The sequence below is a fragment of the Embiotoca jacksoni genome, unplaced genomic scaffold (assembly GCF_022577435.1).
Source record: "Embiotoca jacksoni isolate LCO1_2020_lvr unplaced genomic scaffold, fEmbJac1.0.p SCAF_59, whole genome shotgun sequence".
Taxonomy (NCBI): domain Eukaryota; kingdom Metazoa; phylum Chordata; class Actinopteri; family Embiotocidae; genus Embiotoca; species Embiotoca jacksoni.
Window position 1 is genome coordinate 1,086,157 of NW_027185413.1, and position 14,782 is coordinate 1,100,938.

The following is a 14,782-nucleotide window of genomic DNA, read 5'->3' on the forward strand; positions in this document are numbered from 1 at the left end:
AGAACTTCGTTTGTCAGGTCTTAACTTTCTTCTCCGTCTGCCACAGTATAAGGAGGAGGAGGATGATGAAGATGATGATGATGCTGCTGACAGCGGGATGAGAGGAGGGGCAGAGAGTAACGAGGAGAGCAGGGAGGCCAAGGAGGAAGAGGAGCCATCAGAAGGCACCGAGGAGAATGTGTGCGGAGCGTCTTCAGGATCCCAGCGCCCCTCAGAGGCGACACACAGCGGTGAGCATCACCTCCGGTCTGAGGACCGACTCCAACGTCCTCCTTTTCAAACCAACTCACGTGACTCACTCGTCTGTTCCAGGTGACGGCAGCAGCACATCAGAGTCCGACCCTCCCAGAGAATCTCTACACTTCCCCCTGATCTCTTCCTCCTCTGCACCTTCCCCTTCCTCGTCATCGCTCACACCCCGCCTGCCCCACACACGCCGGCCCCCGCACCCTCTCCCTCCACGGCTCTACATCCAACCTCCGGCTCCTGAGCTGGGACCGCCTCACGCACAGGTGATAAACAGAAAGACATTTCTTCTCCCTACAATCGGCAGCAGCTTTACCAAACGAGTTATTTAGAGTCAGCCCAGTCGTCAGGAACAGGAGCGAGTGTCTTTAACAGATGCACAGTGTGTCTAAATTCACATCCCTACTTCTCAGTTAGAGTGTTCAGGAAGTGTTCTTCACAGGGAGGTGCAGCATGAAACAGCAACACTTGACTTTCCCCACCATGCTAGTTGCTTGTCTGTGAAGTGTTTAAAAGAAATATAATTTTTAAGTTACATCAGATTTAATCATAGTTACAATTTGCATAAAGCTCTGCATTCATCTCCACATCCACTACTCTCATTTGAATCACTCATTAACTCATAGTTGCAAAATGTGGAACACATTTCTCAAAAAAGAGCAGACAACATTCGTCATGTTTCTAAACCAAAGTAATCATATAATGAACAAACATTTACACCCTTTTCTATGATCTTAGTTGCTTCTCTGTGTGACTAATCTTTTTTTTTTTTTTAAATAACAGCAATTACATCTTTTCCAAAATAAGTCTGACTTTAAATCCCACTTTGTATACAAAATAATGAATGTTGCATATAAAAACAAGAAATAATGTATTTGTGGGCCGATCCAGTGACCAAGTGGTTAGGATTCAGGCTCGCTGGACCTTTGCAGCATGTCTCCCCACTTTTTTCCTGTCAATCTCCACTGCAACTGTCAAAAGGCATAAAATAATCTTATGAAATAATAATAAAACTGTATTTGCTTTTCATGACAACAATTTAAAAGTTGTTATCCAAACACGTGCAAGACTTTTATTTTACATCAGCCAAAAGGCTATGTATTAAAATAAATATTTGCTGCAAAGGGATTACTGAACACAACCACTCTATTTTTTTTAATATTTTTTTTAAGCAAATAACAATGAAATATGGCCACAGACAATAAGAACGGAACTGATATTGTCTCATATGTATCACAGCTCCACAGAGTTTAGTCTTTCACTTCCAGAAAAATGAAACTGTCTTGACAGATTTGAAGGAGCTTCGATCTCATCCTGAGAACGGCTGCTTTCTTTCAGAATATTTGTCTGGATCTGTACCTGTTATTTTGAAAACAAGTTTATTTTTATTCGATATATCAGAACTGGAGATTTTCCTACAAACATGGCCAGAATCGTCTAACTATCCTCAGACTGCAACTTGTTGTGATTCCTCTTTGACTTTCTCTACTGGGTCTCATGATTTATTGTTGTGATTTGTTGAGGTTAGCCTCTGATAGATGGTGACAGACAGATGGTTCATCCAATCACCTGCCAAGTCTTTTATGAATGTGATGTCCCGTTTCCAAACAGTTTCCAATCACGACTTCTCAGATGGTTCTGTGTAACAAACTGTGACAACATCCGGTTGTGAAACCTCCTGAGCTATTTACAGTGAACAGTTCAATAACATTAAATCATACGAGGGAGGAAAACATGTCTAACTGAGTAATTGCGTTGAAAATATTCCACATCATGACGTCTTGAATAAAATGTAGAAACCTCTGACAGTGATGATGTGTGCTTTTTAATCAGAGACAGTCCTCTCAGCTGCGCCGACCCTCAGCAGGACGTGGACCTCAACTAACCCCTGGAATAGGCAGTATGGTAAGAGAGGTGTCTGATCGTGTGTTTTTATTATATTCATATTTTGTGTATTGTGTTGTGTAAACGGGATCATACATGTGCCAAAAGTAAAAGTATTTCTGTGTTGCAGCAGCCTTTCTTTGATGACGATGACAGAATGGTTCCCAGCACTCCCACTCTGGTTGTTCCACACCGCACGGACGGCTTCGCTGAGGCCATACAGTAAGACACACACACACACACACACACACACACACACACACACACACACACACACACACACACACACACACACACACACACACACACACACACGTGTGATGTTTCTGTCAGACCACAAGGTGACAAATAAGCATCCTGCTCATCAAGCATGAAGTCCTAGAATAATACCAATAGACAGTTAAAAAAAAAAAAAAAAAAAATGTCAATCAGCTTCCTACGCCACCATTCAACAGAATGCATTTTACAGTGGGATTTCTTTTTAAGCTATTTTTATGTTCATGTTCATGTTTTAGCGTTCCTCCAGATCCATAAGAAGTGCTTGTTCAGACTAGTTTGTTGCCCTGCCATTGTAGGGAGACACTCTGCAGGTACTAGAGAGAGGAGAGATGATGTGACAGTCGGTATAAACATCTGTAGCTCCTCTTCAGAAATACAGCAACTTCCATGCAACACATCAGCCAGCAATAGACTGCACTAGATACCACGTGTCCTATTAGGGACATGCTTCCTGAGCTTTTTTTGTATGAATTTGGAATAAATGCTAAAAAGTAGTTTTATTCAAAGAAGAAAACTGATGTCTCCTGGATTTTATGTCTCTGTATCTGCAAATTCCAGGAAAGACAAACTGTTCATCCATTGCAGAATCAGAGGTGTCCTTGCTGCAGTTGACAGTTTCAGGGTCTCAGACATGTTTCTGCTTACAGAATGTCAAATGAAAATGTGGCCAAACTCTCAGTCACCATTTAACTAGAGTGGGTTTGTAATGCATGTCATGTTTGGAAAATACATTTTTCATTGTGAAGGCAGAGACAGGTGAGACAGCTAAAAGAATATGTACTTTGACATCATAGGTGGACAGAGTGTCTTTTAATGAGATGATGAAGTGCAGCAGTGATACAGCTTCAGCACAAACCTTTAAAACCAGCACAGTGGCAACATGCAGCAGAAAGCAGCTCCTCTTCCTGCAGACTTTTGATGTAGAGGCCTTTTATCAATGCTCCACCGGGACCTCAGTGTGACTCTGTCATGTCTCTCTGATGTCCTCAGCTCTCCTCAGGTAGCAGGTCTGTCCACCAGGTTCAGGTTTGGACCTCCAGAAGACCTGCTGCCTCAGACATCAGCCTCACACTCTGACCTGGGACAGCTGGCCTCTCAAGGAGGTACCCCCCCCCCCCCCCCCCCACACGCACAGGAAGACACACTTAATTTCAAACAATTCTGTAGATGTTTGTAATGAGATTCCAACATTTTACCACATCTGTGTTTGCAGGTCTGGGGATGTACGAGTCTCCTCTGTTCCTGGCTGCTCATGATGAAGATGGAGGAGGAAGGAGTGTTCCCACCACACCTTTACAAGTAGCAGCACCAGGTAAAACAAACACACATACGCACGCACGCACTTACACACAAACACACACATATGCACGCACTGTACAGCAGAAATCCTCAGAGCTGTTAGATGCTGTATGATCCTCGCTGTCTCTGTCAGTGACGGTCTTCACAGAGTCCCTGCCCTCAGACAGCGGAGACAACATGGCCTCCCAGTCGGTTCCTATGGTAACTGCCTCCACTGGGATAACTGCTGCTGCAGATGATGGAGACGAGGTTTTCATGGAGCACGAAGGAGAGGGGTGAGCAGCTCAGTCAAGGCTGAGTTTTATTTCTATATCAGTTTTCAATGTTAAGCGAAGCAGCATTAAAGGAGCAAATTCATTTTCTTTGAACAGTCTGAGCAAAGAAGGACTTGAAATAAGACATGGAAATAAAATAGAAGAAATACAGACAAACTGTATATATTTATACATTGATTTATATCATGCTAAGAAAACAAAGAATATAAATAGATATCCGCCACCTGGGGAGCTGCGCAGCTTCTGGCCGGCTGGCTAACCACAGGAGACAAAGGCAGGTAAACTACATTTATAACATTTATCATTTGGAGGCGTGAGGAAGCAGGAATACCAACACAAGACACTCGGAGCAAGACAGAGCAGAAAAGGGAGAGAGGGAAGCTAACTGAAGAAACATAACGAGCTGATCTGAATGGTTTATAAACAACTGTGAGATTAATGTGAAAATGGCTAAAAGAAGAAGAAGAGCTCCATTAGTGCTCATGCAGAACTAGTGTAAGTTTAAATGCACAGCAGGTGGAGAATATGATGAAATGAACTGGGTTGAGATTCAGTTAAAGCTGGAATTTTGTTCCACATAGCCCTGATTCTTCTCTGCCAGCTGGTCGAGTCCGGCTTTGTATGTCGGATGGAGTAGATCACACCAAATCACATTTGATGGGATAAATTTAGATAATTTCCCCTAAACAATTAACAAAGCGGTACAGGATTAGAAAAGAAAGTTGTTTTATTTGAATGGAGCCTCCTCTAACTGTGAGTTTATGTTTCCAGACCCGGTATTGAATCATCTTTGGAGAGCCAGGCAGACATGGAGTCAACAGGACAAGAAACTGATGATGCATCCCTGCCGTCTACCAGCCAAGTCCCCGGTGATTACAGTTGTTTTGAATTGCTAAAACACTAAACACCATTCTCTAAACACTCAGTAGCCTGAACCCATTCATTCAATCACACACTCTCTTTTGAGATGAAACTGTTTTGAGGCAAAAGTTCTGTTTTGGAAGAAGATTTGGAGGTTTTGTGAATGTAGGTTGAAGATTGGGTTTTGTGCTCAAAGTTTTGAGAAAAGTGTGGAAGGTTTCAAGAAATGTGTCTTGGTGATTGTGAAAAACTGGAAATCTGTTAAACCAACTCTAATTTTCAACCTCAGCTTTCTTCTGTGCATACAGACCATCTGTGGAACATTTTATTCCAACATCTTTGTGTGTCTTTTGTCATCCTCCCTCATTCACAAGTAGATATTTAGTTTAACTCCTTTGCACACGTGCTCTTTAATCTCAACAGTTTATATATTTGTTGTCAGTCCAAACTTTCGGTTTTAGTTTTCAGATACTTGAGATGTGTAATGAAAAATAAATTCACTCTTTTCACACTGTGCTCGATGCAGCTGCCAGAAAAATCCGGTTACTAACTATCAACAACTGTTTTCAGTAGACCACAAAGTTTGGAGGATATAAATGTGCACATCTCTCATATTGTGTGTTGTTTCAGTCTGTTTAGATGAAGACTGATTGCAGGTACCGGTACAACTGCATGTAGAGATGTCCAAAGCTAATCTCTAGAGATTCCTAATGTAATGAGGGGAATCCTTTTAGGTTCTTACAGGAGACTTCCACACTGAGAAGTCAGCCCATTTTTGATTTACACCAAGAATCTCTGCTCCAAATCACCATCAGACTTGTTTTATGGTTCTAATCTAAAAGTATTTTTCTGTATTCAGACAGTTTGTCTCATTAAAAGTGTAATATTGACACTTTTCTCTGGTTTTATTCCCAGACACGAGCAGTGTTCCTCAGCGGCGCATCGGTCAGCCTCTGATGGGCAGCCTGTCGGGCAGAGGAGCCAGAGGGGGGAGGGGGGATGCCCGGACCTTACTCAGCCACAGAGGTAAGAAACTTAGTGTTTAGAGGACAGGACTAAACATCGGGGGTGTCTTTACTGATAAGGTAGTGTACACTTAGAGAGAAGACTTCAGTCACTCAGTAATGATGAAGCAGTTTATTAAGGTGCAGTAAGCAGACAACAGCTTTACACGATGGGAACAGGGATGATGTGAAATCAAATTGATAACCACAGTCATTCTAATCTGCCTTCTCCTCGCGTCTCTGTATTTTTCAGGAACTTTCACTCGAGGAGGAAGGGGAGGAGCCTTAGGCCGGGGGGGCATCGCCTAGTGATGATGTCACCAGTAGTAGCTCAGTCATCTTATCCGAGAAAGATGTAAAAAGACAACGCGTAGATCTTAAATTCTGTGTTATCTATAAATCTTAGGTTCAGTCTAAATCAATAATCCCACTATTTCAGGAGAGATATGACAGTGATGAGTGTGAGAGAGTTCCTCTCTGAGATGTGAACGGTCAGTGAGTTTTCAGTTGTTTTGTCATTTTTCAATCACATGTATTCATAAGAGGAGTCCTACTTTTGTATGTTTCTGGGCTGTTAATACGTGTGTTTTATTAATAAAGAGGGGTAATGAGGAGCAGCGATGTCGTGATGTTTTATAATAATGACGTGAGGGACAGTGCGGCTGTTTATTAGTTTATCTCTTTAGGATCTGCATCATCAGATCTGTTTCATCTGCACAGAAGTGTTCATTTCTACCACTCTGCAAATCTGCTGTTTGAAAAAAAAAAAGAAAGATTCTGATATGAATATATGATGAAAAAAACAGTAATTTGCTCCTTTTTGCTCAGAAGACACATTTATAAAGTATGTTGTTTTGTGTTGAAGCAGAAAGCAGCATTACAGTGCCTCCGTCTCCTCCTCTGGATGTTTCTAGGGACAGCGCAGCCACACTCTGATGGAGTTCGCTGGGTGGGGCGGGGGCAGGTTCTGAGCAGCCATGTTGGCCGGGTTGGTTTCCACGGCAGCTGGGTTGAGGATGGGAAGGGGGGCGAAGACTGCAGATGGCTCTGGTTCTGCCAGCTCTGGCAGCTCGCTGGAAATCTGGATGCTGAAGAAAAGAGCTGCAGAGACGATGGAGAGAAAATGATTTTGAACTTCTTTACCACTACTGACGAAAAGATACAGCAGGTCAGCCTGGGACTGTAAAAACCTCTGAGAGGCTGAAATCTAATACACAGTCAGCAAAATTACCAAATTACACTGTAGTCAGCAGGACAAGCAGTAAACACAACATCAACATTTATGAGGTTTTCTGATCTTCAGTCTTTGCTGTGATTATAGTCTGCAAACTGTTCACATGAAGGTCTGTTCAGACACTCCTGGAGGACGGATCGACCAGCAACATCGAAGTGGTTCTAACAACTTCAGAGCACAACATACTAAAGTCTCCGTCCCGTGGCCCTGCCCCTCACTCAGAGCGCCCTCTACTGGGTAGTGGCCCTTCAGAGCACAGCTAGATGACGCAGGGCTTAAAATCTTAAAGTAAGCAAATGGGATACCAGTTGTTGCATCAACAGTAGCCGCAATTCACTCGAGTTAATTATTAATAGGTTTGTAAATCTCAGAAATTTGATTATTACATTTATGGAAATGTATAGTATGAGGACAAAATCATGTATCCGGCCTAAATAGAGTGGCCAATGCTGATTGGTTAAAGGCTGTTCCAACAGTTTCATAAACTACGTGAGTCTGTGCCCAACAGGACGCAACCGCTGGACCTCAGTGGACCGGCGCCGTTACAGAGACTCATATTCACACTGCGTTTGTGTCCTGAGAATACCAGGCTAGGCTGAAGGAGTTGCAACTCCATCTGCTTAAGCTTTACGTCTCTTTATCTAAAAAATAGTAGTTTAATCGACAGACAGTCAACCGGAACACATCGTTTAGTTCAGTCTGTTAATCGAACTTTCAGCCTTGATTCCGTTTCCCTCCATCGTAGCAATCCGCAGACAGAAGGGAACCAACAGGGAGGTAAAGGTAACTTTGGTAATATGGAAGCCTATCTTGTATATCATAACTGAATCCCACAGCCTTCATCCTAACGATGATGTCTCTTACGTCCGGAGAAGACGAAGTGCTGGTATGTGTTGCTGCCCTGAGGACCGGCCGTGGACAGAGCAGAGGTGACGGGCGTGGGGAATCCTTTCATCGACACTTTGATGTTGATCTCTGCGCTCAGAAGAGCTTCTGGATAAGAGAAACACAAACAGCATCCAAAGTTCATTTAAAGTCCAGTGATGGTTATTTGACTGATTTACACCTCTGAACTTAAAGGTTAGTTCCACATGTATATCTGTAAGCTCATAACAGGTTGATGAGTGGTGAGGCTGCAGCAGTGGGTTTCACTGGTTCCTTTTAAAGGAGCAGCCCAACGTTTTGGGAGAAATGCTTCGTTGTCCACTGACCAGCCAGGGGAGCGAGGCGTCCCTTCAAAGAGCTCCTGGGCTTCTTGCTGCAGGAAGGAGTGCCGCCGGGTGGGAAGGTGAACCTCTGCATGATGTCTCCTAGACAAACGGGACAGCTGCCATTAGTCAAATCAGTTAACTCAAAGACTTGGTGCATGTCCATCTTACTGAGAGCTCTTTCTCTTCATTTATCTTCAGACTAATAAAAGAAGTCAAGATGTTGGTGCAGCCCCGATGTGTTTTTTTTTTAGACAAACAGATCTATTTGGTTTCTGTATTATTTAAAAAAAAAATTATAATCTGAACATTCAGTTTGTTGACATCTTGTTTTTAAGCCTTTGTGGCAGAATAATATTGTTATCAACTTGCCATGTTATCCAACTTGTATTTCTAGCATGATTTTTTTCTGAACCATAGTATAAGTAATTATTGTTAGAAACATTATCAGATGAAGCTACATTTATAAATGGGACTTATTGTCACATCTGGGAAAAATGCTGAGCTCATAAATCTAATGAGCTGGATTGAGGCTGGTCTGAACAACAGCATTCTCACTAACTGGTGCGAGTCCAACTTGCATATTGCTGTCATGTTTTGTCTTGTGTTTAATTTTATGCATTTGATTTATTTTCTGTCTTTAAATCTGTGTTTATGCGAAACGCCATGTAATTGTTTTGTTGTGAAGCACTTTGAGATACATTTCTTGTATGAAAGGTGCTATACAAATAAATATTATTATTATCATATAAACTAGGCAATGAATTTAGCTGAATTTACAGTGAGGATTCACATATGTGAAACTGTGGGTGGGACAATAAGCCACATAGGCCTATGGTCATATACCAGTCTCTATAGAGGGGCATTACAATCAAATAATCAATTGATATTAGTTTTAATAAAGACCCTAACGCTGGACGTGGGTGTGACCAGCTGCAGCCTGCAGTGGTCGGCAGGTGGATTAAAAAAACAAATAACAGAACAGCCGGAACAGTCTGGTGAGTTCAAATTAATAAATCTACTTCAATGCAGCCTTTAAAACACTTGTGCCATATCACGATATTACAATATCCAATAAAACAATATCTAGTCTCATAACACTGACATTTTAATATTAATATATTACCCAGCCTTACTCTGCTCCAGTATGCTCACAAAACTCTAACACATATTCTTAAGTAGTAGTCAGTTCATCTGTGTCTGTGTGCTTTCCTCACCGTTCTTAAAGAAGAACACCGTCTCCAGTCTGTCCCTGGTGGCGGGCACGGCCAGCGCAGCGCTGACGCTACCTGTCAGCCCCGGAAACTCAGAGGCCAGAGGTCTGGGGTAGCCCGGCTCCATCACCATGTTCCCATCCAGACGCCAGTACTGGTCTCCCTGCAGACAGAGGGGACGACTACTTACTACACACACCTTCATCGGCACACGGTGAGTTTACTGACGTGATCATATGTTGTGATTTCCCTTCGTTGTATTAGGTTAGGTTAGGTTAGGTTAGGTAGTTACTTTATTAATCCCCGAGGGGAAATTTTTTCGCTACAGCAGCATACAAAAGCAATAAGATCATAATAGAACAATAGAAAAGCAATAAAATAGCAGTAAAAAATATAAAATATAAATATAAAATGCACAGTATATACAGTATATACAGTACAGTATATGTCTATATATATATTATATACAAACAACCAAGAAACACAGTCAACAGTGTTATTGTTATGTGATGGATTTTGCCATAACTGTAGCACCATACGGTATAAACACACAGTTTACAGTTCACTCAAACATTAGATAGACCTCCTCTTCTGATGGAAGCTGTACAGCAAACAGAGATCAAAACTCTGAAGATGACTTCAAAAAGTGTCTGTACATGGGGCACTTTAGGTTCAGCTGAAGAACCAACATTGATGAATCTCCTTAAACATGAAAAGTAGTTTCCGTATTTAATTTGATGATGAATCCAAAATGGACCCTTTAATACAAAAAATGTTTTGATTGTCAACGCTACAGTAAATAGAGCAGAAGAGTTTTTACCAAAAATCATTGTGGGTCCAAAACAATGCCAATAGATTCCCCGTCCCCAGATGGACTTGTGATAATTTTATGTTTTAAACAAAAGAAATTCGTACACTTTAATATGTGCATGCTGTTATTTTGCAAATCTGTGAAGTTTTTGAAAAAGAAACGAAACAAGAAAACAAATCTCCAACAACTGGACTATTCTGGACCCTGTTGTTGCGATGGCAGTAATACTGGTAATAGGAAAAGTAGTCCCTAATTTAGTTTCGTTTAGTACAGACATTTTTTCTTGTTAACAGCAGCAATAGTAGTTATATTATTAATGGTGGTATTGGTAGTGTTGATATTTTTAGCGATGGTTTTGGCCGGGTTGAGGGTTAAGACATTTTGCAGACAAGTAAGCAGACTGAATGACAATAGTAGCAGAAGAAACACAATCAGAGGTTGTAGTTGGAGAACCACCACAGTTTATAGTATATATATATATATATGTGTGTGTGTGTATACTTTATATATACACACACACACATATATATATATATATATATATATATATACATACAGTTTATACCTTGATGATGTAGGTGTTTCCGTGGCAGTTGCCGCGTGTGAAGACGGTATCGATGGGAGAGGAGACACCCAGAGTCTCTGTGATGCTCTGTGGATGTCCCACGGAGCGACTGACGGGGTCAACTGACCAAAATACCTCACCTGCACCGTACACACACACATACACAGATTATACACTATACGTCATCACACTCACTCACTCTGCAGCCCCTGAGCATTTGCCAGTTTTGTTATCATTAAATTATCATACACCACTTATTAGAAGATCATACAGAGACAAAGTGCGTAAAAAAATGTTATTTACAGTCTTTAGTATAAACATAATTTTACTGTGTTGTGCTAACATGCTACATTCATCTACATGAGATCACTTTGACATGACAGCAACTAAACTACACAGCATAAATCACAGAAAGGACCTGTTTGAGAACCACTTTTATCCAGCAGAGCTAAAGAATCTATTGGTTGTATTAATATGATAATCACAGCACTGACCTTTAAATATGAGAATAGTCCCGTTGGTGAGAGCGGTCAGTCCATTGATGGTAGAATCACTGCACAGGTCGACGTCAGCAAAGATTCCTGTAGGCACATTTACTTTAGTTTGGATTATTGGAAATTAAAAAATTCATCAAACACAGTCACATCCACAGGACCACCTGTCCTACCTGCTGCTGGTCCGACAGGTCCTCCTTCCACCACAGAGAGCCCCAAGCCCTGCGCTACATCCTGCAGGGTGCTGGGTCTGGAACCCGCCGGACCACCGACACCTGTGAACCAACAGCACCACACTACTTTTTACTCCAGGAAGCAATGAGGTGTTTCTCTTTAAATAAAACCTGCAACTGTTGCAAAAAAGCCAAAGTTAATCTAATTTTCCCCAAAACATTTATTGCACAAGTGTTACAATTATAATATTCAAACAGAAGCAGAAATAATCTGTGTAGAATTGACCTAGGTTTGGTCCTGATGGAGCGACGCCCACAGGTGACAGCACCAGATGGACATTCACGTTACCACCAACAGCTCCAGCAGTGGAGGGGCCGACAGGAGCAGCGCTGCCCAGAGAAGGAGCACTCTGTCTGGGCAGAGATGAACCAGCTGCTGGGTAGTATGGAGTCCTACTGTTAGAGGATGGGATGGGCATCAGGCCAGCAGGCATGTTACTGCCACCTACAGGAGAGAGGAAGAGGAATAAAAACACCTTCCGTTCATGAGCTCAAAAGGTTTTATGTTGTTACACAAACAATATAATGTTTGAGTAAAAGAAAATCTAAAAGAAGGAAAAAAGGAAATGGTCCAAACCATGGTGTAGGTGATTGGTTGGTAGAGCAGGAGGGGTGGAGCCAGAAGAGCCTGCAGTCAGTGGGTTGCGGAGGGCTAATACAATAATATAATAACACTGATCATTATAATACACTATAAACAGACTGACACACACAGAGTTATACTGTACATTTTGTATTTGAATTGACATTTCACAACTACAGTATGTGTTAAATATAAATACAGTATTAGAAGTAGACTACATTTACCTGAGTACCATTCCTCGCTATCACTGTTGGACTTTTTCCGGCTTTTCTTTGAATTCCGTTTTCCTGATAAGGAGGAGGAGCAGGAAGAGGAGGAGGGGGAGGAGGAGGAGCATGAAGAGGAGGAGGAGGATAAAGTAATGCAGAAAAGAGGAAGATTAGATATTAGCAACACAAAAATGCTTAGACAGGCAGAATTGAACCAACAGTTCAGAAGTAACTGATATACACTGCTCCAAAAAATAAAGGGAACACTTAAACAACACAATGTAACTCCAAGTCAATCCCACTTCTGGGAAATCAAGCTGTCCAGTTAGGATCAACACTGATTGTGAATCAGTTTCACCTGCTGTTGTACAAATGGAACAGACAACAGGTGGAAATGAGACAATTATCAAGACAACCCTATAAAGGAACGGTTCTGCAGGTGGTGACCACAGACCATTTCTCTGTCCTCATCCTTTCTGGATGATTTTTGGTCCCTTTTGCATTTTGCCAGTGTCCTCACCACTAGAGGGAGCATGAGGCGGTGTCTCCAACCCACAGAAGTTGCTCAGGTAGTGCAGCTCATCCAGGATGGCACATCAATGCACACTGTGGCAAGAAGGTTTGCTGTGTCTGTCAGCACAGTGTCAAGAGCACGGAGGAGATACCGGGAGACAGGCCAGTACACCAGGAGACGTGGAGGGGGACGTAGGAGGACAACAACCCAGCAGCGGGACCGCTATCTGCTCCTTTGTGCAAGGAGGAACAGGAGGAGCGCTGCCAGAGCCCTACAAAATGACCTCCAGCAGGCCACTAATGTGCATGTTTCTGCTCAAACTGTCAGAAACAGACTCCATGAGGGTGATACGAGGGCCCGACGTCCACAAGTGGGGCCTGTGCTTACAGCCCAACACCGTGCGGGGCGATTGGCATTTGCTGGAGAACACCAAGATTGGCAGCTTCTCCGTCGGCGCCCTGTGCTCTTCACGGATGAGAGCAGGTTCCCACTGAGCACATGTGACAGACGTGACGGAGTCTGGAGATGCCGTGGAGAACGTTCTGCTGCCTGCAACATCCTCCAGCGGGACCGGTTTGGCGGTGGATCAGCGATGGTCTGGGGAGGCGTTTCTTTGGAGGGCCGCACAGCCCTCCATGTGCTAGCCAGAGGTACCCTGACTGCCATTAGGTCCTGGGATGAGATCCTCAGACCCAATGAAGACCATATGCTGGTGCAGTGGGCCCTGGGTTCCTTCTGATGTATGACAATGCTCGGCCTCATGTGGCTGGAGTGTGTCAGCAGTTCCTGCATGATGAAGGCATCGATGCTACGGACCGGCCCGCCCGTCCCCCAGACCTGAATCCAATCCAGCACATCTGGGACATCATGTCTCGTTCCATCGCACCACAGACTGTCCAGGAGTGGACTGATACTTTGATCCAGGTCTGGGAGGAGATCCCTCAGGAGAACATCCGTGGTCTCATCAGGAGCATGCCCAGGTGTTGTAGGGAGTGATACAGGCACGTGGAGGACACACACATTACTGAGACTCATTTGGACTTGTCTTCAGGAATCTCCACAGAAGTTGGATCAGCCTGTGGTCTGATTTTTCCACTTTTATTTTGAGTATGATTCTGAATCCAGACCTCCATGGATAATGATTTTGATTTCCATTGATCATTCTTGTGTTATTTTGTTCTCAACACATTCCACTATGTAATGAATAAAGATGTTCAACTGGAATATTTCATTCATTGAGATCTAGGATGTGTTGTTTAAGTGTTCCCTTTATTTTTTTTGAGCAGTGTATTTTAATGATAGCAGTGACAACGATTACAGTGGGCTACTTGGGCTTCAAAGTTAGTTAACAATGGCTGCTGACCTGAAGCTGGGGCCCTGAGAAACTGGAGGCTGCCTTGTTGTGAGACTGACATACCGACGTCTGTGGACAGAGAGACAGTGTTGTACAGGTGTGCAATCATCTGATTCATGGTTAAAGAAAGCAAACTCAGTCAGCTGTTCAAATCTCAGTCAGTAAAACTTTACAGATAACATTTGTCCTTTAAGTCCTACGAGTTCAGGTGTGTAGTTCAGGTACAGTGTGATATTGTGTTTTTGTGGTCTTGGTTGTTGGCCCTTACCGCAGTGACGCTGGTAGTCATGACAACAGGTGTTGTATCGGATGCACATTGGATCACACTCACATGACTGACCTCGCCTGAAAGTCTCACCACAGCGTCCCTGACAGGACCGAGCTGTCAACAACAGACCAAAAGGACATCATCCCACATCAGAGCATGTAGCTTTCAACTGGTCTGAACTTTAAAGAGGCATCTGTTCATTCTGTCCACCAGGGGTCAGAAGAGATCATAAACAAGCTCACAGACA

General features: G+C 42.9%; 2 protein-coding genes across 8 annotated transcripts in view; one reads left to right on the top strand and one right to left on the bottom strand.

Moving 5' to 3' along the window:
• Window positions 1–6,462, top strand: part of tpra (translocated promoter region a, nuclear basket protein) — a 31,440-nt gene extending 24,978 nt beyond the window's left edge. For 5 of the 7 annotated variants that reach the window (XM_069173220.1, XM_069173219.1, XM_069173217.1 and 2 more), the window contains 10 exons: window positions 47–230; window positions 313–512; window positions 2,080–2,151; window positions 2,261–2,352; window positions 3,400–3,512; window positions 3,623–3,721; window positions 3,842–3,983; window positions 4,755–4,852; window positions 5,760–5,870; window positions 6,102–6,462. In XM_069173220.1, the coding sequence (XP_069029321.1) occupies window positions 47–230; window positions 313–512; window positions 2,080–2,151; window positions 2,261–2,352; window positions 3,400–3,512; window positions 3,623–3,721; window positions 3,842–3,983; window positions 4,755–4,852; window positions 5,760–5,870; window positions 6,102–6,157 (1,167 nt within the window). In that variant the 3' untranslated portion in view covers window positions 6,158–6,462. The remainder of the gene's footprint in view (window positions 1–46; window positions 231–312; window positions 513–2,079; window positions 2,152–2,260; window positions 2,353–3,399; window positions 3,513–3,622; window positions 3,722–3,841; window positions 3,984–4,754; window positions 4,853–5,759; window positions 5,871–6,101) is intronic. The other 2 variants (XM_069173215.1, XM_069173221.1) reach the window with 1 other exon arrangement.
• Window positions 6,456–14,567, bottom strand: LOC138212729 (proteoglycan 4-like). The gene is made up of 12 exons (XM_069173239.1): window positions 14,536–14,567; window positions 14,277–14,336; window positions 12,415–12,477; window positions 12,185–12,259; window positions 11,834–12,052; window positions 11,548–11,649; window positions 11,375–11,461; window positions 10,881–11,020; window positions 9,508–9,667; window positions 8,294–8,392; window positions 7,947–8,075; window positions 6,456–6,949 (listed from the first exon to the last, which is right to left on the bottom strand). Exons 2-12 carry the CDS (start codon window positions 14,326–14,328, stop codon window positions 6,759–6,761), a joined length of 1,317 nt encoding a protein of 438 aa, XP_069029340.1. The 5' UTR covers window positions 14,329–14,336; window positions 14,536–14,567; the 3' UTR covers window positions 6,456–6,758.
• Between the last annotated feature and the right edge of the window lie 215 nt (window positions 14,568–14,782).

Bases quoted from the DNA above. Each gene is read 5' to 3' on its own strand.
- LOC138212729 (XM_069173239.1), bottom strand. From the start codon at position 14,328: ATGTCAGTCTCACAACAAGGCAGCCTCCAGTTTCTCAGGGCCCCAGCT. The intron at 12,478-14,276 runs GTCAGCAGCCAT...CCTCCTTATCAG, and splicing joins TCTCAGGGCCCCAGCTTCAG to GAAAACGGAATTCAAAGAAA. The intron at 11,650-11,833 runs GTCAATTCTACA...GTTGGTTCACAG, and splicing joins TCCATCAGGACCAAACCTAG to GTGTCGGTGGTCCGGCGGGT.